This window comes from Hyaena hyaena, unplaced genomic scaffold (assembly GCF_003009895.1).
Source record: "Hyaena hyaena isolate Hyena2069 unplaced genomic scaffold, ASM300989v1 scaffold_345, whole genome shotgun sequence".
NCBI classification, from domain to species: domain Eukaryota; kingdom Metazoa; phylum Chordata; class Mammalia; order Carnivora; family Hyaenidae; genus Hyaena; species Hyaena hyaena.
In genome coordinates this window covers 1,709,586-1,735,908 of record NW_024080976.1, presented here as the reverse complement: position 1 = coordinate 1,735,908, position 26,323 = coordinate 1,709,586, and the positions used below count along the sequence as shown (strand labels likewise).

The following is a 26,323-nucleotide window of genomic DNA, read 5'->3' as shown; positions in this document are numbered from 1 at the left end:
AAATAGAGAATGGCAGAAGCAAGATTATGTAACTTCCCAGGCTAGGTATGGAAGCATTTTAAGGCATATTGCATTTTCCAAACATGGCCACAATATATCCTATCCTACAAGTTCTTCTTACAATGTGACACTTTCATAGAGCTGTAACTGCCTCAACTAATGGTATATGACACAAGTGAGGTTATATGATTTCTGAGGCTAGATCATTAAAATTACATGCACTTCTCCTTTGTTCTTTGGGACACACTCTTGGAACCCAAGATACCATGCTAAGCAGCCACATAGAAATATCACCTGTAGGTATTCTGGCTATGCACCCTAAGGTCCAGCACACAGATAGAATCAATTTCCAGACATCTGAGCTTATAAGTCTTCACATGATTCCAGCCTTCAGTCATCAAATGACCCCCTACCTTTCAAGCCACCCCTTCTGAGGCTATATATATCAGAGATGAGCTATTGCTGCCAAGCCCTGTCCAAATTTTTATAGATGTGTGAGCTAAATAAATCATTGTATCTTAAGCCAAGTTTTGGAGTGATTGTTATGAAGCAATAGAGTCTGGAATGATTACTAAAATATGTAAGTGCAAAAAACCTGCCTTACTTTTTCATTTACATATAGTGGCAATCATTCCAGTCTGCATAAGAATCACTCTAAACCTTGGCTTAATATATATAAAAAATATTTTTAAAAAGCAAATGAAAAGAGAAAACTATATTCTAGTTATATAGATATGTGTATATAGATATATATGTACATAGATCTATATATGTATATAGGCATATGAACATACACAGTTTTAAATATATATCCTTGGAAATATTACACAAATGGGTCATTTTCTGATGGATTTGTTTCAAAGCTTGGGAATTGTTTGGGGGATTTGAGTCATAGGCTGTTGCAAGCTAGGACTGGGTTTCATTAGCAATAGTACATTTCTCTGAAAAACTCAAAAAGGCTTTCAAGTATTTGCTACTGTTTACTTACAATGTCAAAGATCTTGTGTGAGTAGTTTTAAGCCTGATTTCTTTTTGCTTACTGACCCTTTTGTACTTTTCTATCCCTTTAATGTTGCAGGCAATCATAAAACACATTAAATATCTCACTTTGGTGACTATTTCCTACCTTTTTTTCTTTTGAACCCTGAACTTCTCATCCCTCATATTTTCAGCTGACCGTGTTTACCACTCAAGGAATCACAAAAGTAATCAGAAGAACAATTCCCAAAACTTTCCCCACCTTATCTACTTACTTCCCAGCAGCCCATATTCTGCGGTACTATTGCCAGGAATAAACTTTGCATGATATTACCCAAAGTGAATCCGTCATCTGCTAAATCTAGATCCTCTCTCACTGACATAAATAAGGTCATTGCTCCAGTAATTCTCACTTGTTATCAACTATTCCCCTCACCTGAATTATTCCAATGAGCATACATAAATGGTATTACTTCTCCCATTCTGCAAATAAACACACTCCTATTTCTTTTTTTTTGTTTTGTTACTGAGAATGCTTTTTTTTTTTAACAAAGTTTATTGTCAAATTAGTTTCCACATAACACTCAGTGCTCATCCCCAAAGTGCCCTCCTCCATGCCCATCCCCCCCTCCCCCCCACATCCATCAGTCCTCAGTTTTTGTCAGCATTCAAGAGTCTCTCATGGTTTGCCTCTCTCCCTTTCCCCCACCATTTCCCCCCTTCTTCTCCCCCTTGGTCCTCCGTCAAGTTCCTCCTAATCCTCCTATACGTGCAAACATATGATATTTGTCCTTCTCTGCCTGACTTATTTTGCTCAGCATAACACCCTCAAGGTCCATCCATGTTGCTACACATGGCCAGATTTCATTCTTTCTCATTGCCATGTAGTATTCCATGGTATAGATAAACCACATCTTCTTGATCCATTCATCTGTTGATGGACACTTAGGCTCTTTCCATGTTTTAGCTATTGTGGAGAGTGCTGCTATGAACATTGGGGTTCATGTGCTCCTATGCCTCAGCATTTCTGTATCCCTTGGGTAAATTCCTAGCAGTGCTATTGCTGGGTCATAGGGGAGTTCTATTGTTAGTTTCCTGAGGAACCTCCACACTGTTTTCCAGAGGGGCTGCACCAGTTTACATTCCCACCAACAGTGTAGGAGGGTGCCCGTTTCTCCACATCCTCGCCAGCATCTAGAGTTCTCTGATTTGCTCATTTTAGCCACTCTGACTGGAACACACTCCTATTTCTATTGCCACACCAATTATTAACCTTTTATTTATTTATTAAGCAAATTAAATTAAATTATTAATTTTTTGTTTCATTTTTCAGCAAAACACTTCCAAGCAGTTGCCTCTATATTCATGGTCTCCAATTTCTATTTTTTGTAAACAGGTTTTTAATTCAACCAATCCAAAACAAACAAAAATACCCCTGCTCTACTCAAGATCAATAATAACACTGATATTGCTAAGTTCAATAGGCAATTCTCAAGTCTAGTATTAGGTAAACTGCTAATGGTATCTGCAACCACTGATCATCTTTCCTTTGATTTTCATTTAGCTTCTGCAATGCCACACTATCTTGGTTTTTCTTCCATCTCACTGTCCTTCTTAGCGTCCTTTGCTAGTCTGTCCCTTTATCTGTGGACTCTTAATATTAGAAGGCATTGTGGATCAGTCCTTGTTCTTCTTTCCTTTATCTATACTCAGGTCCTTGATGATATTATCCTGCCTTATGGTTTTATGTAAGTATAGGCAATATGTACCAAATTAATATAATCTCTAGAACAGCACAAGCTAAAACATCCAAGTACCTAATCAATATTATCATTTTGTCTAAAAGACATTTCAAACTCAACATATTCAAAATTGAACTCCTAACCTTCCCCAACAAACCTGATGGAATTGCAGCTTTTCCCATCTCAACTGATAGGAATACCATCTTTCCATCTGTTTGAGACCAAAACTTTTGAATCAAAGTCACTCCAGACACCCCCCCTCACCTGACATCTAAATCTTAAATAAAACTTGCTTGCTCACATTTGTCATATATCTCGAGTCCAACCATTTCTTACCATTGTTACCACTGTGATGTGAGCCACCATCATCTTTCATCTGAATTAAGACCATAACCTCTTATCAATTTAGATATTATTGTTTTTAACAATTTTAACATTTATTGTTTTTATCTCACATTATTGTTAGACAATATCCTCTGCTCAATTTCCTACCCATTTCCCTCAGAATAAAATACAAGGTTCTCACAATGATTTACAAGGTGTTACAAGATATGGTGCTGTTATCTCTCCAACCTCCTCTATTAATCACCCCCTTGCACAGACCTCAACAATAGCTTCCTTGATGTTACTCAAGTACAGCAGCATTATCCCACGGTAGGGCCACTGATCTAGCTTTTTCCTGTTTGGAATGCTGCTTAGATAACCACTGACTTACTCCTTCACATTTTCAAATCTTGACTCACATCTTTCCTTATCCATGGTCTACTTCATAAACTTTCATATCTTGCTCAAGTACTTTTGGACTGACCTTTCTTCCATAACACTTATGTTCTAACATATTCTACAATTTTTATTATCCTACCTCTTCTGGCTATAATTTCTCATCACTATATCACAAACCCCTAAGACAGTGGCTGGAATACAGCAATTTAAGAATTTACAGTAATTGAGTATCTTTGAGTATCTTTCATAGGACATTATCAAAAGAACACCCAATACACATCGTGAATCACTTGTACCATTTCTACTAATATTATAGCCTTAACTGGTAAAAGATCTTCCTTTTAAAATTTTTAAATGTTTTTTAAAATTTATTTCTGAGAGAGAGAGAGGGAGACAGCATGAGCAGGGTAGTGTCAGAGAGAGAGGGAGACACAGAATCCAAAGCAAGCTCCAGGCTCTGAGCTAGCTGTCAGCACAGAGTCCAACACGGGACTCGAACCCACAAACCGTGAGATCATGCCCTGAGCTGAAGTCGGACACTTAACCGACTGAACCACCCAGGCGCCCCAAGATCTGCCTTTTAAGTCAGACTGGAGGAGTCTGACCAAATGTCCTGACTATAAAAGCAAAAATATTTAGTTTTCCAGCCTGAACTGGGTTGATTCTCATTACTGATGGCACCAAGTCAATGCCATACTTGAGATTTCTTTTACCCATAGTACTCTACTTCTAGGTACAAAATTTTATACACTTTATACATTTTAGTGTCAATAACAGAATGACAACAGTATGAACAAGTAAGTTTATTTTAATTTTGTATAAAGAAATACAGGAGGCAGGCAGACCAGAGTTGGTACAGCTAGTCCATAAAATCAGTACAGATACAGACTCATTCTGTATATCTACTCTATCATCCTTAGTACCCAGATACCATTCTCAAATTCCCCATAAAATCATCAGAGATGTAAATTAGACGTCCACATTGTAGGCAGGAAAATAGAAATGCAGAGAGAAAATAAAAGGTATTCTTAAATGTCCTATATGTACAAACAAATACCACTTCCATCTTGTTGACCTGCAAGAGGGGCTAAGATAATTTTTCAGCCAAGAATTCTAAAGAAGGGAAAATGGATATTGGGTAGGGAAATAGCAATCTCTGACAGACTGTCATCATGTTCACCGCAAAATAGTAATGTCAGTTTACTTTTAGTTTAATTCAAAAGCTGTACATTCAAGTTTTAGAAATTTCATAGTAGTAAATAAGTTTATTTTGGCTGTCCACTTTTTTCATTTCCAAATAATATTCTTAAATTGTGGTCAAAAAATTATAGAAAATATGAGTTTTTGGACTTTGTTACAATTCACCTTACTCCTCTTCAACAATCTACTGATTAAATCTACAAGATATTTTTAACAGTATTAATTTCCTCTTCCAGCATATGGCATGAGAAGTAAGTGAAAGCTTTCTGATATTCATTATAGCATACTGTACTCCCCAAACAGTCAAGGTTAAGGGTTAATGAAAGATTTCTCAATATTCATTATAATCCTATTGTCCTCTTCTCATGCAAATTCTCTAAAATCATACTAGTAATAATGATAGCTAATACTTGTGATATGATATGTTCAAGGCACTGCTCTAAGAGCTTTACATGAAATGTCTCACATAATACATCCAAGAATCTTACAAGGAAGGTATTATTTCTAGGCTTATCTTACAAATGATTAAACAAAAGTAGAGGTTAATTATGATAAATATCACAAAGAAAAGTAGGTGGTAGAGTCAAGATAATGCTGAAAAAGTCATATTCTACAGCTAATGGCCTTCCTATATTTTAGTATATTAACTGAACCCTATTATAATTTGCTTAAGTTTAATAGGTTTCCAGTAATGATAGATTTTTCTACATAGATTCCATTAACAGTATCTTTCTACCATTAGAATTCACTGATACTGAACTTTATGAGGCAAATATGCTCCCTTATTCAGATTTTAGGAATTCTTTGATGACAATGGATTAATGACCAGAGAAGGCTCTCTATTTTAATCACAAAGAACCAGATAATTCATATATAAACTTGTGAGCTATGACTAAAGTCTATCCCACATTCCTTATATTCAAAAGTTTTCTCACTGATATGAATTCTCTGATGCTGAGTTAGTTGTGAACCACGAGTAAAGGCCTTCCCACATTCCTTACATTGATATGGTTTCTCACCGGTATGAATTCTCTGATGTCGAGAAAGATGTGAGCTCTGAGTAAATGCTTTTCTGCATTCTTTGCATTCATAGGGCTTCTCACCAGTGTGAATTCTCTGATGTAGAGTAAGTTGAGAGCCATGACTAAAGGCCTTCCCACATTCCTTGCATTCATAGGGCTTTTCTCCAGTGTGAATTCGCTGATGTTGAGTAAGTTGTGAACCACGAATAAAGGCCTTCCCACATTCCTTACACTGATATGGTTTCTCACCTGTATGAATTCTCTGATGCTGTATAAGAAGTAAACCACGGGCAAAGGCCTTCCCACATTCATTACATACATAAGGTTTCTCACCAGTATGAAGTCTCTGATGTTGGGAAAGATGCGAACTCTGAGTGAAGGCCATTCTACATTCTTTACATTCATATGGTTTCTCACCAGTATGAATTCTCTGATGTTGAGTAAGTTGTGAGCCACGAATAAAAGACTTCCCACACTCCTTACATTCATATGGTTTCTCACCAGTATGAATCCTCTCATGTTGTGTAAGTTCTGAGCCACGACTAAAAGTCTTTCCACACTCTTTACATTCATAGGGTTTTTCACCAGTATGAATCCTCTGTTGTCGAGTAAGGAGTGAGCCACGATTAAAAGCCTTTCCACATTCCTTACACTGATAGGGTTTCTCACCAGTATGAATTCTCTGATGCTGAGTAAGTTGTGAGCCATGACTAAAGGTCTTTCCACATTCCTTACATTCATAGGGCTTCTCATTGGTATGAATTCTCTGGTGCTGAGTAAGTTGTGAGCCACGGATAAAGGCTTTCCCACATTCTTCACATTTATAGGGTTTTTCACCAGTATGAATTCTCTGATGTTGCATAAGTAATGAGCCACGAATAAAGGCCTTTCCACATTCCTTACATTCATATGGCTTTTCCCCATTATGAATTTTCTGATGTTGAGAAAGCTGTGAGCCACAAATGAAAGCTTTCCCACATTCCTTACATTCGTAGGGTTTTTCACCAGTGTGAATTCTCTTATGAAGAATAAGTTGTGAGAGCTGAGTAAAGACCTTTCTACATTCTTTACATTCATAAAGTTTCTCACCAGTATGAAGCCTCTGGTGTAGAGTAAGTTGTGAGTTCTGAGTAAAGGCCTTCCCACATTCTTTACATTCATAAGGCTTCTCACCAGTATGGACTTTTTGATGTCGGGTGAGTTGTGAGCTACGGATGAAGGCTTTCCCACATTCTTCACATTTATATGGTTTTTCACCAGTATGAATTCTATGATGTAAAATAAGTTGTGAGCTCTGAGTAAAGGCCTTCCCACATTCCTTGCATGCATAGGGTTTCTCACCAGTATGAAGTCTCTGATGAAGAATAAGCTGTGAATCACGACTAAAGGCCTTCCCACATTGCTTACATTCATAGGGTTTTTCACCAGTATGAATACTATGATGTTGAGTTAGGTGTGAAGCTCGTCTAAAGGCCTTTCCACATTCCTTACATTTATAGGGTTTCTCAGTAGAATGACACCTAGGATACTGAGATAAGTAATTATGCTGATTGAAAATGGACATTTTTTCATATATGATCATCCCTTGCCTGAAATATTCCTCCTGATTTTCTTGTTGCTTTTCCAATGTGCCTCTGACTTCCAAATAATCTCTGGAATTGGACTTCTCAAGATCACAGTTTTCAAACCTGGCATTCATTTCCCATTGGGATAATTCTGTTTCATAAGTGTTCTTTTTTGGAGATAAGTCCTTATTTGCACTCCTTGAAGGCAAGTCTGAAAGATAAGAGAACATCAACAATTTCTGATGTCACTTCAGAAGGGGAGCTTAAATAGTAGAAAAGATTATATATGAAAATATATACAGATGAGAACCAAATAATGATGATTCATTCCACTTAAAATTTTTTTTATTTTATCATAGTACAAAAGCAATATACATTCAGTAGAAATTGTACTTCAAATTTTGAATTTTAATAATTTCTTGGGATAGCAATATACAAGAAGTATAGTACTCCCATGATCCTGGGCAGCAGCAGCAAGCTACAGTTCCCAGTCAGTCACATGATTATGAGGGTAAACAACTGATATAGTTGAAACCATTCTGTACCCATACAACCATCCTGTTTTTTTGGTTTCAGAACTCAACAAATTACACAAGGTATTTGACACTTTATTATAAAATAGGCTTTATGTTAGATAATTTTGCTGAACTGTAGACTACCATTAAGTGTTATGAGCATGTTTAAGATAGAACTGACTAAGCTATGATGTTTGGTAAGTACATTATATGCATTTTAAACTTACGAAATTTTTAACTTGCAATGAGTTTATTGGGACAGGAGCTGTAAGCTGAGGAAGATTTAGTATAGGGAACCAATACCCATAAGAAATAACTGGCCTGGGGCGCCTGGGTGGCTTAGTCGGTTAAGTGTCCGACTTTCGCTTAGGTCATGATCTCGTGGTTCGTGGGTTCGAGCCCCGTGTCGGGCTCTGTGCTGACTGCCAGCTCAAGCCTGGAGCCTGTTTCAGTCTGTGACTCCCTCTCTCTCTGACCCTCCCCTGCTCATGCTGTCTATCCCTCTCTCCTAGAAATAAATAAAACATTAAAAAAAAAAAGAAATAACTGGCCTACATCAATGTTTTTCAAATATTATTTAACTTATAGTAACATCTACTTACATTTCACAACATAATCGGACATATATAATTTCATTAAACTGAATTTACACTTTTATTTTTTCTATGCTATCCTAGTCTCTTCTTTGTCACACATACACAGTCACACACATACGCACTCACACACAGTCAAAACGTACTAAACTGATTTCATGCTGCAGTAATATGTTGCTGCCTACAGTTTCTGTTAGTGTAGAATGATCTTATATACCAATGTGTAAAAAAAAAACAACCCACTGGAGATCAAAGAATAATGAAAGTCTACTGAGAAAGTAAGGGAAGAGAAAACTTTTTTAAGCTAGTGGTTCTCAAACTGGTGGGGATCAAAATCACCTGGGTACCTTGGTAAAATTAAAGATGCTTCGATACTGCACCAGACTAACTAAAACCAAATATAGTGCATCAAAAAATAAGCATGGAAAGCTTTAGCTTTAATACTTTCTAAAATCTGACTCTGAGTCAGATCATGATTTGTTATCTCTGCCTAAAAGTTTTAAACACCTTCTAAATTAAACAATGAATAAAACCCAATATGCTTCTCATGACATTAACAAGCACTCCATGTCTGGTCCCAATTTATCTATGATTTCTCCATGAGCCTTCTTGGCTTTGCTGATTAGTATGTTTGCCAAACATACTAATTACTTTTAGCTCTGGAAAAACTACAGAGCCAATTTCAACTTACAACTAACAGAGCCTGTTGGACATCTGTGGACCACTCTGCATGAGATACTAACTTTTTCTCATCCTTCAGATTTCAATTTGAACGCCAGTTCATAAAGCTTACATATCCATTTCTGCTAACAGAAGACTAGGTAATTTAAACCAACCATTCTGATGAGAACAATTACACAAAATATTACAAGCACCTGGCTGAAGACATTGGAGAATTGCAATTGGAATAAAGAGTTGGTGGGCTAAAAGTTGAAAAACATACAAATTCACAGAAATAAGCTTATCATTTCAAGCCGTTTTTCCACTTACAAAGGTCCTACAGTTCAGGAAAAGACAACTGAGATGTGGAGAAACTATGCAGTGTTTTGGAGCATTTCATAAGGCTTGGGCAGTAAGTGGAGAACAGGGCCCGCTATAAAGTTATACTTAGGGCTGGGAACCCTGAGGGCTACAAAAATGAGTAAGAAGGGAAAAACAATATACCAGTCTGGGTAGGGTTTGAAGCCTGAGCCACTCAACCAAGAAATCTAAACTAAAGTAATTCAAGATTGTTAGCCACAAAGCAAACCAAAACCTTTAGTGAAGATTCACCCAAGGGTTCAATTTACTTTCATAATTTTTCTTTACAATATCTAGCACTCAATAAAAAGTAACTAGGTTAATGAGGGTACAAGACAACTTAAGTGAGGGGTATCTGGGTGGCTCAGTCGGCTGGGTCTGACTTTGGCTTAGATCATGATCTCGCTGTTGGGAGTTCGAGCCCTGCATCAGGCTCAGAACCTGCAGCATGTTTTGGATTCTGTGTCTCCCTCTCTCTCTGCCCCTCCCCCGCTCTCTCTCTCTCTTTCAAATATAAATAAACATTTAAAAATTGTTTAAAAAGACAACTTAAGTGCAAAACAGGAGAACAAAGATCTATAATGACTCAAATCATGTACCCACCACGAAAGCAATGATATACAACACTTCTAGCACTCCCAAATACTCTTGTGCTATTTCTTTGTAGTAAAACTCTTTTAATCCTAGGTGTATATGCCTGGAAACTACTGTTTTGTAGCTTTCCCAACACCTCCTTACAAATGGAAACAAAAGTACATCCATGGTAAGTCTAGGATTAAAATGAAAAGTGATCATACTTCTCCAATTGCCTTGCCTCTTACATATGCTTCCTAGGTACTAGCCATGGATATCTTCATTAGTTCTCCCTATCTTTTTCAACCAAGATACCAAGTTGTCTTTGTTTACTTGTCTTTACTTTACTTTATTTCACAGTTTGCTTTGTTTCTTTATACCCTGTCTCATGTCTTCTCATACTTACTCTTCTATCCAAAGCAAATACCAGGAAAATAACCTTAATAATCTTTTGGGCATTGCTACAGGTCAATGACATGATGAAAGGTTTCTGTAAACTTTTGGAATGTTGAGGATTTTGAAGAGGAGAAAAAAAAGGGAGGGGCAATTACTGAATATAAGGAAAGAAATCTGGAGTTATAAAGTTCCAGGAATTCTACTGAAAAAGAGTATGCTGGTTGGAAACAAGATCCAGGAAAAGAAAACAATAAAATTTCATACTGCTAATGGAAATGTAAAACAGCACAACCATCATGAAAAGGTTTGGTTGTTTTGTATAGAGTTAAACACACACTTAGTATATGATCTAGCAGTCATACTTCTACATATTTACACTTGTGTCCAGGCAAACATCTGTACACCAAAGATTATAGCAGCTTAATTTACATTTTTCAAAAAATCAGAAACCCAAGATGTATTTATACTGGTAAAGAAGTTGAAATATCTGCAGATGACATGATACTATATACATAGAAAATCCTAAAGAAGCCAAAAAACTACCAGAAATAAGTGAATCCAATAAAGCTGCAGTACAAAAAAATTTATACCCAAAAGTCAGTAGCATTTCTACATACTAATAAAACAGCAGAAAGAAAAATTAAGAAAACAATCCCATTTATAATTATATCAAAAAGAATAAAGTTCCTAGGAATAAAGTTAACCAAACAGGCAAAACCTGCACTCTGAAAACACTGATGAAATAAATTCAAGATGACATAAACAAATGGAAAGGATTCTATGTTCACAGACTAGAAGAACAAATACTGTTAAAATGCTCATACTACCCAGAGCAATCTACAGATGTAATGCAATTGCTATCAAAATACAAACAACATTTTTCACGGAACTGGAACAAATAATTCTAAAATTTTATGGAATCACAAAAGACCCCAAATAGACAAAGCAACCTTGAGAAAGACAAATTCGGATGGACATATCACCATTTCACATAGTCCAGATTGCTATGACACCACAGCAATCAAGAGAGTATGGTATTGGCATAAAAACAGACACATATATCAATGGAACAGAATACATAGGCAAGAAATAAACCTACACTTATATGGTCAATTAATCTATGACAAAGAAGGTTAGCATATATAGTGGGGGAAAGACAAATCTTTTCAACAAATGGTGCTGGGAAAACTGGACAGCTATATGCAAAAGAATGAAACTGGAGAACCTTTAACACCATACACAAAAATTAAAAAATGGATTAAAGAGCTAAATTTGAGATCTGAATCCATAAAAATCCTAGAAGAGAACACAGGCAGTAATTTCTCTGACATTATCCATAGCAACATTTTTTAAGATATGTCTCCTAAGTCAAGGGAAACAAAAATAAATTACTGGGACTACATTAAAATAAAAAGCTTTTGCACAGCAAAGGAAACCATCAACAAAACAAAAAGGCAACCTACTGAATGGGAGAAGGTATTTGCAAATAATATACTGAATAAGGGGTTAATATTCAAAATATAAAGAACTTGTACAACTCTATACAAAAAACAATCTGATTAAAAAATGGGCAGAGGACCTGAAAAGACATTTTTCCAAATAAGATATACAGATGGCTAATAGGTCTCATAATCAAGAAAATGTAAATTAAAACCACAATTAGCTACCATCTTACACCTGTTAGGATGGCTGAAATCAAAAAGACAAGAAATAACAAGAGTTGGTAAGGATGTGGAGAAAAAGAAATGAACCCTCATACATTGTTGATGGATGTGTAAATTGGTGCCAACTACTATGGAAAACAGTATGGAGTTTCCTCAAAGAATTAAAAAGAAGAGAGTGGGGGAAGATGGCAGCAGAGTAGGAGTACCCTAGGCTTACCTTGTCCCACAAATACAACTATATAACTATCAAGTCATCTTAAGTAGTACCCCAAAAATTCATAAAGACTGGCAGAACACACTCTACATGTAAAAGCAGAGAAGAGGTCACATCAAGGAAGGTAGAGAGTGAGCCACAGTCATGGACAAGAGTGAAAGACAGACTAGTACACAGAGGAGTACATGGGGAATCCATGTACATGGGGAATCCCCTTAGCAACTGGCTTGGAAAGCAAAAGGGCTCAGATTTCAAGAGTTATTGCAATCAGTAGGGGTTAATGCCTGGAGTTTAAAAGGTCAGTGTACATGACTCTGGGAGAGCTTGGAGGACACTTGGGCTGCTCTTGGAGAAAAGGCAGCACAAGCCAAAAGACAGAGTGTGGAAACTGCAACCTGAAAAGCACCTGGAGCACACAGTGGGGAAGTTAGTTGAGAGGCAGTATTCAGGAGATCTCTCAAGGAACAAAGGAACTGGGAGGTGCCATTTCCCTCTCCCACCCCTCAGCATAAACACAAAACCACCTGTGGGGAACCAGCACAGCAACAACACTCACTACCCAACTTGCTTACACCAAGTCCTCCCACTATGCTAGAATGGAACCTCCCCTCCCAGTCATGCTTGCCTCAGTCTCCCTTGGTAGGCCCCCTCTCACAGAAGACCAGATCAAACCCCTGTCAACACTGTGTCTCCTGACCCAGGAAATTTGTGAGACCTTGGTTCCAGTAGCAGTGGTGACAGGTCTCATTTCACAAGCAGAGCAGAGCATACCTAGTTAAAATGCACCCCCACCCCATTCAAGCCAGGGATCAACACTGCCCACAACAGGCAAGGAAGAAGAGCCTCTGCAAATGAGTAGCCTGAAGGATAAAGCAGCCAAGACATGACAGCAGAGCACATGCAGCACACACTGGAGAAACTTCCCAAAGCACCAGACCCTGGGGAGCAGGAGACATTGCACTGCAGGGCATAAAAGAAACTTCTTCATAAAGCCATTAGCCTCAAGAACAGGAGATGTAGCTGACTTTCTTAACACAGAGAAACATGCACAGAGACTCAGACAAAATTAGAAGATAAAGGAATCTGTCCTAAATGAAAGAACAGGATAAGGCCACAACGCAATATAACAGATCAATAAAACAAGGAGCTAGTTCTTAGAAAAGAGCAACAAAATTGGCCAGACATTTTTTAGAAAGAGAGAAAAAGGACCCAAATAAATAAAAACCACAAATAAAGAGAAACAATCATAGAAACCACAGGAATACCAACAATTATAAAAGAATATTATGAAAAACTATATGCCAACAAATCAGGCAATCTAGAAGAAAGAGATAAATCCTTACAAACATACAAATTAACATATCAACTACCAAACATACAATCTACCAAAACTAAAACAGGAAGTAAAAGAAAATTGGAACAGACTGTTTACCAACAATAAAATTGAATCAGTAAACAAAAAACTCCCCACAAACAAAAGACCTCCTGGACCAGATAGCTTCACAAGCGATTTCTACCACTCTTAAAAAAGAGTTAATACCTATTCTTCTCAAATTATTCCAAAAAACAGAAGAAGGAAAACTTCCAAATTCATCCTATGGGGCCAGTATTACCCTGATAGTAAAACCAAATAAAGATATCTCTCTCTCACTATTGAATACTGAGAACAAACTGAAGGCTGATGGGGGTGGGAGAGAGGGGAAGGGGGTATTGGGCATGGAGGAGGGCACTTGTTGGGATGAGCACTGGGTGTTATATGGAAACCAAACTGACAATAAACTATGAAAGAAAAAAAAGGATCTCTCTCTCACACAGACATGCAGAAGTAAACTACAGGTCAAAATCTCTACTGAACATAGATGCAAAAATCCTCAATAAAATCCTAGCAAACTGAATCTAACAATCCATTAAAAAAGTCATTCACTGTGACCAAGTGGAATTTATTCCTGGGTTGCAAATCAATCAATGTGATATATCACATCAACAGAAGAAAGAACAAGAACAAGAACCATATGATCATTTCTGTAGATGCAGAAAAGGCACTTGACAAGTGCCATGATATTGGAATATCATGCAGCCATAAGAAAGGATAATATTGTGGCATTTGCAACAATATCAGTGAACCTAGGGAGTATTATTCTAAGTGAAATAAGTAAGAGTGTGAAAGACAAATACCATGTGATTTTAGTAAGTGGTATCTTTAAGAAAATGAATAAACAAACAAAAAGCAGAATTAGACTTATAAATACAGAGAACAAACTGATGGTTGCCAGCAGTGAGGAAGGTGGAGGGTTGGGCAATATGGGTGAAGGTGAGTAGGAGATCCAGGCTTCCAGTTAATGGAATGAATAAGTCATGTAACTAAAAAGCACAGCATAAGGAATATAACCAATGATACTGTAAAATAGTGATGTATCAGGACAAATGATAGCTCCACTTGTGGTGATCATAGCATAATATATAAGTTGTTATATCACTATGTTGTACACCTGAAACTAATGTAACATTGTGTGTCAACTATACACAAATTTGAAAAAAAAAAACTTGGAAACCAGATGTCCTTCAAAAGGTGAATGAATCAACAAACTCTGCCATTCCTATACAATGGAACAGTACTCGGGAATAAACAGAAAGTACTGATTTGTGGAGCAGTAGGGATAAATCTCAAATATAGTTTACTAATGAAAAAAGCCAGACCACAAAAGTTATATATTTTTATTCAATTTACATAATATACTGGAAGGGCAAAATTGTAGGAATAGAAAATAGGTCACTGGTTGTCAAAGGTTAGAAAGGGGGAATGGGTTGACAAGAAAGGGACAGCATGAGGGAATCTGAAGGTATAATGGCACTGTTGTATGTTATAATTGTGTCAGTGGAATAAATGGTGCATGAGATTTCCTGAAGAACACCAATTAATATTGAATAAAACATGAGAAACAACTTTCTAAAAGTATGCCAAGCTTAAAAGAAAGAAGATCCATAGGGCCCACAATAAAGAATCAGAAACTAGAAAGGTAAACATACTTTGAAGCCACAGCTACTCTTGGGACATGATATCTTCAACTGTCTACATAAGAAACTTAATGGTCTAAAAAAAAATTGTCTGAGATAAGGACTTGGACTTACAATATGTCAGGGATTAGAAATAAACCTCTTCACAAAACTGTAACCATCCAAAGCCTGCAGTTCAGAGGGAGAGAAAAAATATTCCCTGGTTTCAAAGAAAATGACAAGGAAATCTGAAGTCTTAGCCATTTAAAAAATTCTAACTTATTTGAGATGAGGAGCCACTGGAGAATTGTAAGAAGCAGCATGAAAATATCTGACTTTTGTTTAAAAATCAATCATTCTGGTTGTTTTAAAACAACAGATAGTCAATGGGAAAGTACAGAAGCTGGGTGGATAGAAGCTAGGAGGCTACAGCAATAATCTACATGGCTTGGATCAGATGATTGTGGAAGAAAGGGTAGAGAAAGTGAGATGTCACTGAATTCTGGATATATTCCGAAGGCATGATGAAGAGGATTTGATGATGAATTGGGCATGTAATATGAGAGAAGTCTAAGAGCACTCTAAGTATTTTGCTTGGGCATCCAGAAGAATACAAGTGCCATTTACTAAGAACTTCTCATTGTAGTAGGAGTAGGCTAGAGAGAGAAGATCAAGAGTTTGGTTTTGAACTATTAGATATTATAAAGAAGATGTTGAGGAGGCAGGCATATGTAAAAGTATGGGGTTCTGAGGAGATATTTAGATGAGATATGTAAATTTGTGACAATGATGACTTTTAAAGCTATGGGATTTATGGGGGCGCCTGGGTGGCTTAGTCGGTTAAGCGTCCGACTTTCGCTTGGGTCGTGATCTCGCGGTTCATGGGTTTGAGCCCCGCGTCGGGCTCTGTGCTGGCTGCCAGCTCAGAGCCTGGAGCCTGTTTCAGTCTGTGACTCCCTCTCTCTCTGACCCTCCTCTGCTCACGCTGTCTCTCTCTCTCTCCTAGAAATAAATAAAACATTAAAAAAAAAAAAAAAAGCTATGGGATTTGATGAGATCACCCAGGGGGAGTCTTTGGATACAAAAGGTACAGGAAAGGAAGGAAAAAAAAGAAAAAGGAAGTTTGAGGCTTGAGACCTGGGTCACTTGAATAGTTAGAGGTCAGGTAGATAAGAAGGAACCAGCGAAGGAGACTAAACAGGAGTAGCCAATGAGGAAGAAAAAAAATTAGGGGAATGTGGAATTCCAGAAGCCAAGTGAAGAAAGTGTTTTAAGGAGGAATAATCAATTCTGTCAAAATGTTGAGAGATGTGACTTTTAATTTAACAAAGGCTTTAACAATATGGAGGTTACTGCTGATCTTCACAAGATAGGTTTGGTGGAATAATGGGGATAAGTTCTTTTTTTTTTTTTTTTTTTTTTCAAGTTTATTCTTGAGTGAGAGAGAGTCTGGGGGAGGGTGTATGGGCAGAGAGAGGGGGACACAGAATCTGAAGCAGGCTCCAGGCTCTGAGCTGGCAGCACAGAGCCCGACATGGTAGCTCAAACTCACAAGTCGTGAGATCATGACCTGAGCTGAAGTCGGACACTTAACTGACTGAGGCACCCAGGTGCCCCATAATGGGGTAAGTTCTGATTTAAGCAGATTTGAAAGATGACCTAGAGATATGGAGCATGGAAAATTCTTTTGACTTTTTCTGTAAAAAGTAGCAGAGAAATGGGGCCATATCAAGAGGAAAATATGTGTGTCAAGAGATTTGTTTATCCATTTAAGATGGGAGAAATTACATATTTGTGTGAAGATGAAAATTATTATAACAGATACTAACAAGTTGATGTTGCAGGAGACTAACAGAACATTGCTCCAAGAATGTCCCTAAACAGGTGAGAAATGAGTGGCACTTAATACAAAAGTAGGGATACTGGGTTTAGATAAAGGCACATAAAGTTTATCTATCATAATAGGAAAAGAGGCCCAGTGAGAATAGAGCAGGACGACAGACTGCTGAGGCAACAGAAGGTTGTAGAAGTTCTTCTCTAATTACTTCCATTACCTAAGTGAATTCATGAATTCAGCTCAGGGTAATCATCTTAGACTCAGATAAGAGAAATTATAAGTCATGACTATGTAACTGAAAACTTAGCGCTGAAGTAAACAAAAACTGATAAGACACAAAAAAAGGAACTAATAAATCCAAAGTCATAGTAGAGAACCTGTGATATTGTTATACAATAAGAAATATATAGGGGCGCCTTGGTGGCTTAGTCGGTTAAGCATCCGACTTTCGCTTAGGTCATGATCTCGCGGTTCATGGGTTCGGGCCCCTTGTCGGGCTCTGTGCTGACTGCCAGCTCAGAGCCTGGAGCCTATTTCAGAGTCTGTATCTCCCTCTCTCTCTGACCCTTCCCTGCTCATGCTGTCTCTCTCTCTCTCTCCTAGAAATAAATAAAAAATATTAAAAAATATATATATAATTAGTTTTGGTTCCTGATCTCTGGTACAGAGCTCCTAAAACTCTTGGCAACAAGTCCCTTTCAACCACACCTAAGTTTATGCTAAGGAAATGGATTTTGGAAAGCCCCTAAGGAGGGGGCTGGTTGCCAGGGGAACCAACCATGTGATCAGTGGGTTAGAACTTTTTTTTTTTTAATGTTTATTTATTTTTCAAAGAGAGAGACAGAGTGTGAGTGGTGGATGGGACAAAGTGAGAGGGAAACACAGAATCTGAAACAGGCTCCAGGCTCTGAGCTGTCAGTACAGCACCTGATATAGAGTCTGAACTCTGCAACAGTGAGATCATGACCGGAGCCAAAGTCGAACACTTAATCGACTGAGCCACTCACATGCCCCTCATTGGGTTGGAACTTTTAGCCCCATCTCCCCATCTCTGGAGAGAGCAAAGATGCTGGACAATGAATAAATTACTAATGTCCAATGATTTCATCAATCATGATCACATAAAGAAGCCTCCATGAAAAACCCTAACTGAAGGGGTTCAGAGAGCTTCTAGGCTAGTGAACGTATCAAGTGCTGGGAGTGTGGTATGCTGAGAGACAGCATGGAAGCTCCATACCCCTTCTCCATACCTTATGCTAGAGTATAAGTCTTGATAGGTTTTTGTTTTTGTTTGGAAGGCAATGCCTGACTTAAGCTTTGATTGCCGAGGCATCCACTTCAAAGAGGTATCCATTTCAAAGATTACTACCTCAAACATATTACAAGCCACACTAAATAAAGGAGACAGGCTGCCTCCCCCGACTGAGATTCCTTTGTTTTAGAGATCTTGGTTGATTTCAGTAACTAATCATTTGGACCACTTGTTTTTCTTGCCACCTTTTAAGTTTCTGCTTTTATTTTAAATTCAACAACAAAGAGCTCAGAAACCCTAGACCCTCATTCTCAACCTCAACAGAAACAAAACTAGGTCTGTGCACTCTCTATACCCATGCCATCACTTTGGGGCCCAGGGTATGTTGTGTAATTTCCAGGTCCTCTGAGTCATAAATCTTTACCTTTTCAAAGTCTCCCGATGGTTATTACTAAAGGACATCTTGCAATCATAATAAGAACCACAAGACCTGGTCCAGCCACAACACTGGTGGTTACTGATAGGCTGAGACCAGCACAAAAACACTTTCCCTGTGCATCCCTTCCATTTGGCTACCCTGAGTTGTATGTTTTATAATAACCTGGTAAATGTAAATGTTGCTGTAAGTTTTCTGAGCCCTTCTAGCAAATTATTAAAGCTGAGGAGGGTATTGAACCTCTGATTTACAGCCAGTCAGTCATAAATACAGAGACAACTTGGGATTTACAATTGGCTTCTGTAGTAGGAGGCTGTCCTGTGGGATTGAGCCCTTAACCAATGGTGTCTGTGTTAACTCTGGGCAGTTAGTATCAGAGTTAAGTTAAATTGTAAGATACCACACCAGTGTCTACGAGGAACTGGAGAACTACCTGGTATGGGAAAATCCACACACGTGGTGTCAGAAGTATCATGTGAGTAAAAGGAAATAGTTTCTTTCCTTTTCTTTTTTAGGACAGTTATATAAACAGACTAAGAAGAAAGTATGGACTCAGAAGACTGGAACTTAATAAGATAGGTATTAACTATTTAGATAGATAAATAAAACTAATAATAAAACTAGAAATTACAAAAACATAAAAAACAAATATATAATCCTAGAATTAAGTAATTAAGATACTTCTATATAATGTTTGACAGAAAAGGAAATAAAAATTAAACTTAAAATTTAGGGCAAAATACCAAGAGGAACTTGGTATGAAATCCCAAGACTCAACTAATGAATCCTCAGAAAACATACAGCTTTTAATGTACTTATTAGAGAACAAGAAATAATTAAAAACAAGAGAATTAAGATTTCAATTCAAGAAGAGGGAGGAATAAACAAAACAAAGAAAAGAATTAGCTAGCTAAATGAGAAAGTGAGAAATCAGATTTTAGAAAGAATAGAAATGGCTGAAAGTCCATTCATCCTTTCCAAAGCAAATAAATGATACAAAAAAATATGAATTATGAAAAAAATCAGATTGGGCACAAATCCAAAACATTGGAAAGGAAAAAGAACAGAAGAACATAAATCTAAGAAAAGTGTTTATCAGAAAAACTTATACATAACTGAACAGTAAATTAGAAAAACTAGTTGAAATTGATTAAAATAATAAAAAGTGATTCATGAAGAAAGAAAATCTGAGAATACATCAATAATTACAAAAGAATTTTATTAATGTCTATGCGCCTAAAAGGCCATAGATACAGATAACTGATGGTATGACTTGCAAGATTATCCAAACCATTCAATTCAATTCAATTCCTATATAATTGTTGCTGAACATACAGAAACATGGAAATCCACCAAAGTCATTTCACATAGTTAACTAAGGTAACAAACCTGGACAATGAGAGCTCAGGAAAACTAAATCAATCTCATGAACCAACATAGGTAAAATTTTAAAATAAACATTACCAATGTAGAATGTAGCTGTATCAAGGACTGATACATCATGATTAAATATGATTTATCCCACAAATGAAGGAGTAATAACATCAGAAAATCTACTTGAGACCCTGCGTTAAAAATTCTCTAGGAATGCCTCGGTGGCTTAGTTGGTTAAGCATCCGACTTGGGCTCCGGTCATGATCTTGTGGTTTGAGTTCAAGCACCATGTCTGGTTCTGTGTTGACAGCTCAGAACTTGGAGCCTGCTTCAGATTCTGGGTCTCTCCCTCTCTCTGCCCCTCCCCCACTTGCACTCTGTCTCTGTCTCTCAAAAATAAACATTAAAAAAAATTTTTTTTAATTCTCTAACACTAGAATGGCTCTTCTTTAACCTAATTAAGAGTATTTATCAGAAATCTATAGAAACATATTCAGTAAACACAGAAATACTTCCAATAAAGTTTAGATAAAGACAAGAATTGGTTTCAAATTGTGAGATAGTCAAATACCAGCTCCTACTGATTACAGTTTTTAAAAACTGGTACAAATAGAAAAGAATGAAATAATATATATAAAATTCAACAATATCTACCTAGAAATCTACTATTACCCACTGGAAAATTATTAGATATTTCTATAAGATAATCAACTTACAGATGTCAACATTTTGCTCTCCATATATAGATGTGTATTTTGTGTATATATATCTGTATTAACCATTTAGAAAATATCATACAAAATATTCCTATGCATAATATCAACCTTTATAAAGTACTGAGAAGATTGCTTAAGAAGAAATGCAAATGACCTTTTAAGAAAATACTATGAAATTTACAGGGGGACATAAAATGTAGATATAGAAAGTTCAAAGATAGAAGGATTTACAATTGTAAATATGTGAATGGTACATCAGATTTCTTGAAAACACCATGAAATGCTGGATAAAATATGATCTATATTCTTTTTAAAGTATGCCATACTTATTTTAAAAAAAGTAAAGAAGATCCAAAGGAGGTACAATGAAATGAGAACAACAAACTAGAGGTAAACATGCTCTGGACACAACTACCCTCAGGATATTTATTGACTTCAATTGTCAGTTTGTATCTATCTTAATGGTCTGATATAACCGAAGTGACAAAGCCATGGGCCCACAAAATTAACACTGAACCACTTCACAAAATCAGAATTATCTAAGGCCTTCAGTTCAGATAAAGGAAAAAAAAAACCCATGTGACCTCAAAAGAAATGACAAGAAACATTTCAGTCTTGGCCTAGACTCTCAAAGAAAATGAGGGGAAAAAATGATACTTCATCATTATATGAGAGCCCACATGAATATAAGAAGCTGCAGAATTAGGCCTGTTCTCTACAAACCAAATGCTATTTTTAATATAGCATTTATAAATGCCTGAAATATATGAAAATGTAAAATATAAATTCAAAACCATGATAAAGGAACTAAATAGAAGAAAAAGATCTAGAGGAAGAAGAAAATATCAAAGTTCTAGAAATAAAGCAATATAATCAATTATATTAAAATCTTAAGGAAAAAATCTTAAAAGCAGCCAGAGAGAAAATACAGATTACTTACAAAAGGAACAATAATGAGACAGAAGGCAGACTTCTCAAGAGCAACAACAGAAGCCAGAAGACAGTGGAATAATATCTTCAGAGTGCTGAGAAAAAAATAATTGTCAGTATAGAATTCTATACCCAGTTAAATCATCAGGAAGGAATAAAAGTGAAACAAAGTTACTTTGCAAAAAGAACAAAAATAAAAACAACATTTACTAACAACAGGCCTTGCTTAATGTATTTCATGGCAAATTAAATCATCTCAATGGGAAGGTAAAATGAAAAGGAATAGTGTGCAAATAAAAGGATAATCATGTGAATAAATCTACAAGAAAACAGTTATTATAAAACAAAAATAATGCCCATTTGGAGGGTTTAAAAGAAAACAAAACATCAGACTATAACATAATAGATGGGAAAGATTACCAAAGTTAAAAGCATTCTCAGATCCTTCATCTATCTTTTATATTGTTCTGGGGACAAAGGAAACATTAACTTTAGCCATTGTCACTGAAGTGACACAAAAATAATAATGATTAAAGGACCAAAAAAGGCAGAAATATTCCCAAAATATTTACACTCACCAGCAATCACAGGTATGTAGTGTTGGTAAAAGTATAGAAAAAGAATATAGTCATATAGTCCCACACTGCTGGTATGCTTCTGATTTTTGTGACAATGAAATATACATTTGACACAGAGATGTCAATATTTCATCTCTCTATAGAAGCTCAACTCATTGTCACAACAGCTTCCAATTTATTTCAAGGTAGACCCAATCCTTTCTGTTTTTCAGTCAGTTGCCTCGAAATTCCAGGTGTGAGAGTGGGGCATACAGCTTACTCAGGACTTTTGTTGCTTCCTATGTTGTTAATTTTAGCCAGTTTGACTGGTATGAAGTGATATCTCACTGCAGTTTTAATTTGTATTTCCCTGATGATCAGTGATGTTGAGCACCTTTTCATATCTGTTAGCCATCTCTATGTTTTCTTTGTCTCTTCATGTCTTCTGCCCATTTCTTAACTGGATTATTTGTTTTTATGGGTGTTGAGTTTGATAAGTTCTTTATATTTTGTTTACTAGGCCCTTATCAGATATGTGATTTACAAATATCTTCTCCCATTTTGTAGGTTGCCTTTTAGTTTTGTTAATTGTTTCCTTCGCTGTTCAGAAGATTTTTATTTTGATGTAGTCCCAATAGTTTATTTTTGCTTTTCTTTCCCTTCCCTCAGGAGACATATCTAATAAGAAGCTGCTATAGCTGATGTCAAAGGGGTTACTGCCTAGGTTCTCCTCTAAGATTCTGATTGTTTCCTGTCTCACAATTAGGTCTTCAACCCATTTTGAATTTATTTTTGTGTATGGTATAAGAAAGTGGTCCAGTTTCATTCTTTTGCATGTTGCTGTCCAGTTTTCCCAACAACAATGTTGGTGAGGATGCAGAGAAAGGTGAATTCTCTTACATTGCTGGTGGGGATGCAAACTGGTACAGCCATTCTGGAAAACAGTATGGAGATTCCTCAAAGAGTTAAAAATAGAACTATCCTATGATCCAGCAATTGTACTACTAGGTATTTACCCATAGGATACAAAAGTACTGATTCAAAGGGATACATGCACCCCAATGCTTATAGCTGCATAACCAAATAGCAACAATAGCCAAATTACAGAAACAACCCAAATGTTCATAGATGAATGGATAAAGAAGATGTGGTGTATATATGTATATATATACACACACATATATATGTATATGTATATACACAATGCCCTATTAGCCTTAAAAAAATGACATCTTGCCATTTGCAACAATATGGATGGAGTTAGAATGTATTATGCTAAGTGAAATCAGTCAGAGAAAGACAAAGGTCATATGATTTCATTCATATGTGGATTTAAAAAAAATTTCTTTAATGTTGATTTATTTTTGAGAGAGACAGACAGACAGACAGACAGAGAGCAGGGGAGGGGCAGAGAGAGGGAGACACAGAATCTGAACCAGGTTCCAGGCTCTAAGCTGTGAGCACAAAGCCCAGCGCAGGGCTCGAACTCATAAACTGCGAGATCATGACCTGAGCTGAAGTTGGATGCTTAACCAACAGCCACCCAGGCACCCCAAATAAATGGAATTTAAGAAACAAAATAAAAGAACATAGGGAGAAAAAAAAAAAGAGAGACAAACCAAGAAACAGAGTCTTTAATTACACAGAACTGATGGTTTCTGGAGAGGAGGTCGGTGGGGCAATGGGTTAAATAGGTGATGGGTATTAAGGAGGGCACCTGTGATGAGCACTAAGTGTTGTATTTGGGTGATAAATTACTAAATTCTACACCTGAAACTAGTGTTGCACTGTATGTTAACTGGAATTTAAATAAAAACTTGAAAAAAAGAAAAGACTTCTGCAAAGCAGTATGCAAACACTGTATGTGGACTGAATGAGTGCCTTAATATTAATTAAAACATTTAATAATTAATAAAATATTTAATTTTCATTAAATATGTACATTTTTTCAAACATCATTACAACTAATAAAAAACTACAAAACTATATTTGCGTTAAAAGAAATAATGTACATGTGATAAAGAATTAAAGATAAACACTAAAGATAAAAAAATGGTGTATGCCTTCCAAATTAAAGAAGGGGGAAAATGAAGTTAAAAAAACAAAAACAGGGAGTTGCCTGGGGGGCTCAGTCAGTTAAGCGTCCAACCCCAGCTCAGGTCATGATCTCATGGTTCGTGAGTTTGAGCCCCACATCAGGGTCTCTACTGTCAGTGCAGAGCCCACTTCAGATCCTCTGTCTTCATCTCTCTCTGCCTCACTCCGGCTCACATGTGTGCTCTTTCTCTTTAAATTAAATAAACTTAAAAAAAAAAAAAAAAAGAGCTGTATCCATCCTGATTAAGGAAAGAAAGAAAAGGAAGCACAGAAGATTAAGAGTAAAAAAAAAAAAACAACAACATAAAATAGGGAAGAAATAAATCCAAGCATGCTGGCAATAACAACTAAATGGAGTGAACCTTAAAAAAAAAAAAAAGATATAGAGGCATCTGGGTGGCTTAGTTGGTTAATGGCCCAACTCTTGATTTTGGCTCAGGTCATGACCTCATGGTTCCTGAGTTCAAGCCCCCCATCAGGTTCTGTGCTGAGAGTGCAGAGCCTGCTTGGGATTTGTCTCCCTCTCTCTGCACCTTCCCTGCTCTCTCTTTCTCTGAAAAATTAAAAAACATATAAAAAATTTTTTTTTGAGAAAGAGAGAGAGAGAGCGCAAGCCTGAGTGGGGAGGGGCAGACAGAGAAGGAGACAGAATCAGAAGCATGCTCTAGGCTCAGAACTGTCAGCACAGAGCCCAATGCCAGGCTCAAACCCACAAACCACAAAATCATGACCTGAGCCAAAGTCAGATGCTTAACTAACTAAGCCACCCAGATGCCCCAAGATAAATAAACATTTAAAACAAAAATAAATTTTGGGACACCTAGGTGGCTCAGTTGGTTGAGCGGCCAACTCTTGATTTCAGCTCAGAACATGATCCCAGGGTCATGAGATTGAGCCCTCCCTTGGGCTCCATGCTGAGAGTGGAACCTGCATAAGTTTCTTTCTTTCTCCCTCCCTCCCTCTGCCCCTCTCCCCCACTTACATGTCTTCTCTGTCTAAAATAAAATATATCTAAAATAAAATAATAAAATAAATAAATAAATTTATTCTCAGGTAATACACTGTAGTTGTTACCAACCAGGTCTGAACATTTGAACAACCTAAGTAGCTTCAAAAAAATAATATTTGTATCCCAAGCTAAGAGACTCTGATTTTATTGATCTGAAGACAACCTACTGAATGGGAGAAGATATTTACAAATGATATGTCTGATAAGGGGTTAATATCACTATTTTGTTAAAAAAAAAAAAAAAAGGAAAGGAAATACAGATAGCCAACAGGCATGAAAAAAGTGCTAAACCTCATTAGCAATCATGAAATACAAATTAAAACCACAGTTAGATAATTATTTCACATACCCTAGAGGAGCAAAAGTTAAGTCATTCACAACTTTTGGTGGCAAAAGGGCTGTATACCTTATTGTTCCAATAGTTGAAAAGTAGAAATGACCCAAATGTCTGTTGACTGGATGAATGAATAAAATTTGGAATAATTTTACAAGGGATTACTGTTTAGCAATACAATAGCCAAAATGTGGAAACTCAAACATCCAGCAGCTGTTGAATGGATGAATAAAATGTGTTATATCCTTAAAATGGAATATTATTTAGCTATTAAAAAGGAGTTCTAATACATGCTATAATACAGCTGAGCCTTGAAAACATGCTAAGTGAAAGAAGCCAGATGCAAAGACTATATATTACATGACTTCATTTACATGAAATGTCTACAATACATGACTATAGGGACAGAAAGTAGATTAGTAGTTACCAAGTGTTGGGGGTGGGAGATGAAGGTGAATTGGAGAATGAAAATAGAGAAATTGGAAGGCACAGGTTTCCTTTTGAGGTGATAAAAATACAATGTCTAGATTGTGGTGACTGTTGCACAATTCTGTGAATATACTAAAAATCAATGAATTATGT

General features: G+C 36.7%; 1 protein-coding gene across 1 annotated transcript in view; it reads right to left on the bottom strand.

Annotated features, from left to right (window-relative positions):
• Window positions 1-4,233: 4,233 nt before the first annotated feature.
• The window catches only part of LOC120243537 (zinc finger protein 850-like), a 165,158-nt gene continuing 143,068 nt past the window's right edge, over window positions 4,234-26,323 (bottom strand). Inside the window, 1 exon segment of the mRNA XM_039249741.1 lies at window positions 4,234-7,185. Within this exon segment, the coding sequence (XP_039105672.1) occupies window positions 5,511-7,185 (1,675 nt within the window). The 3' untranslated portion in view covers window positions 4,234-5,510.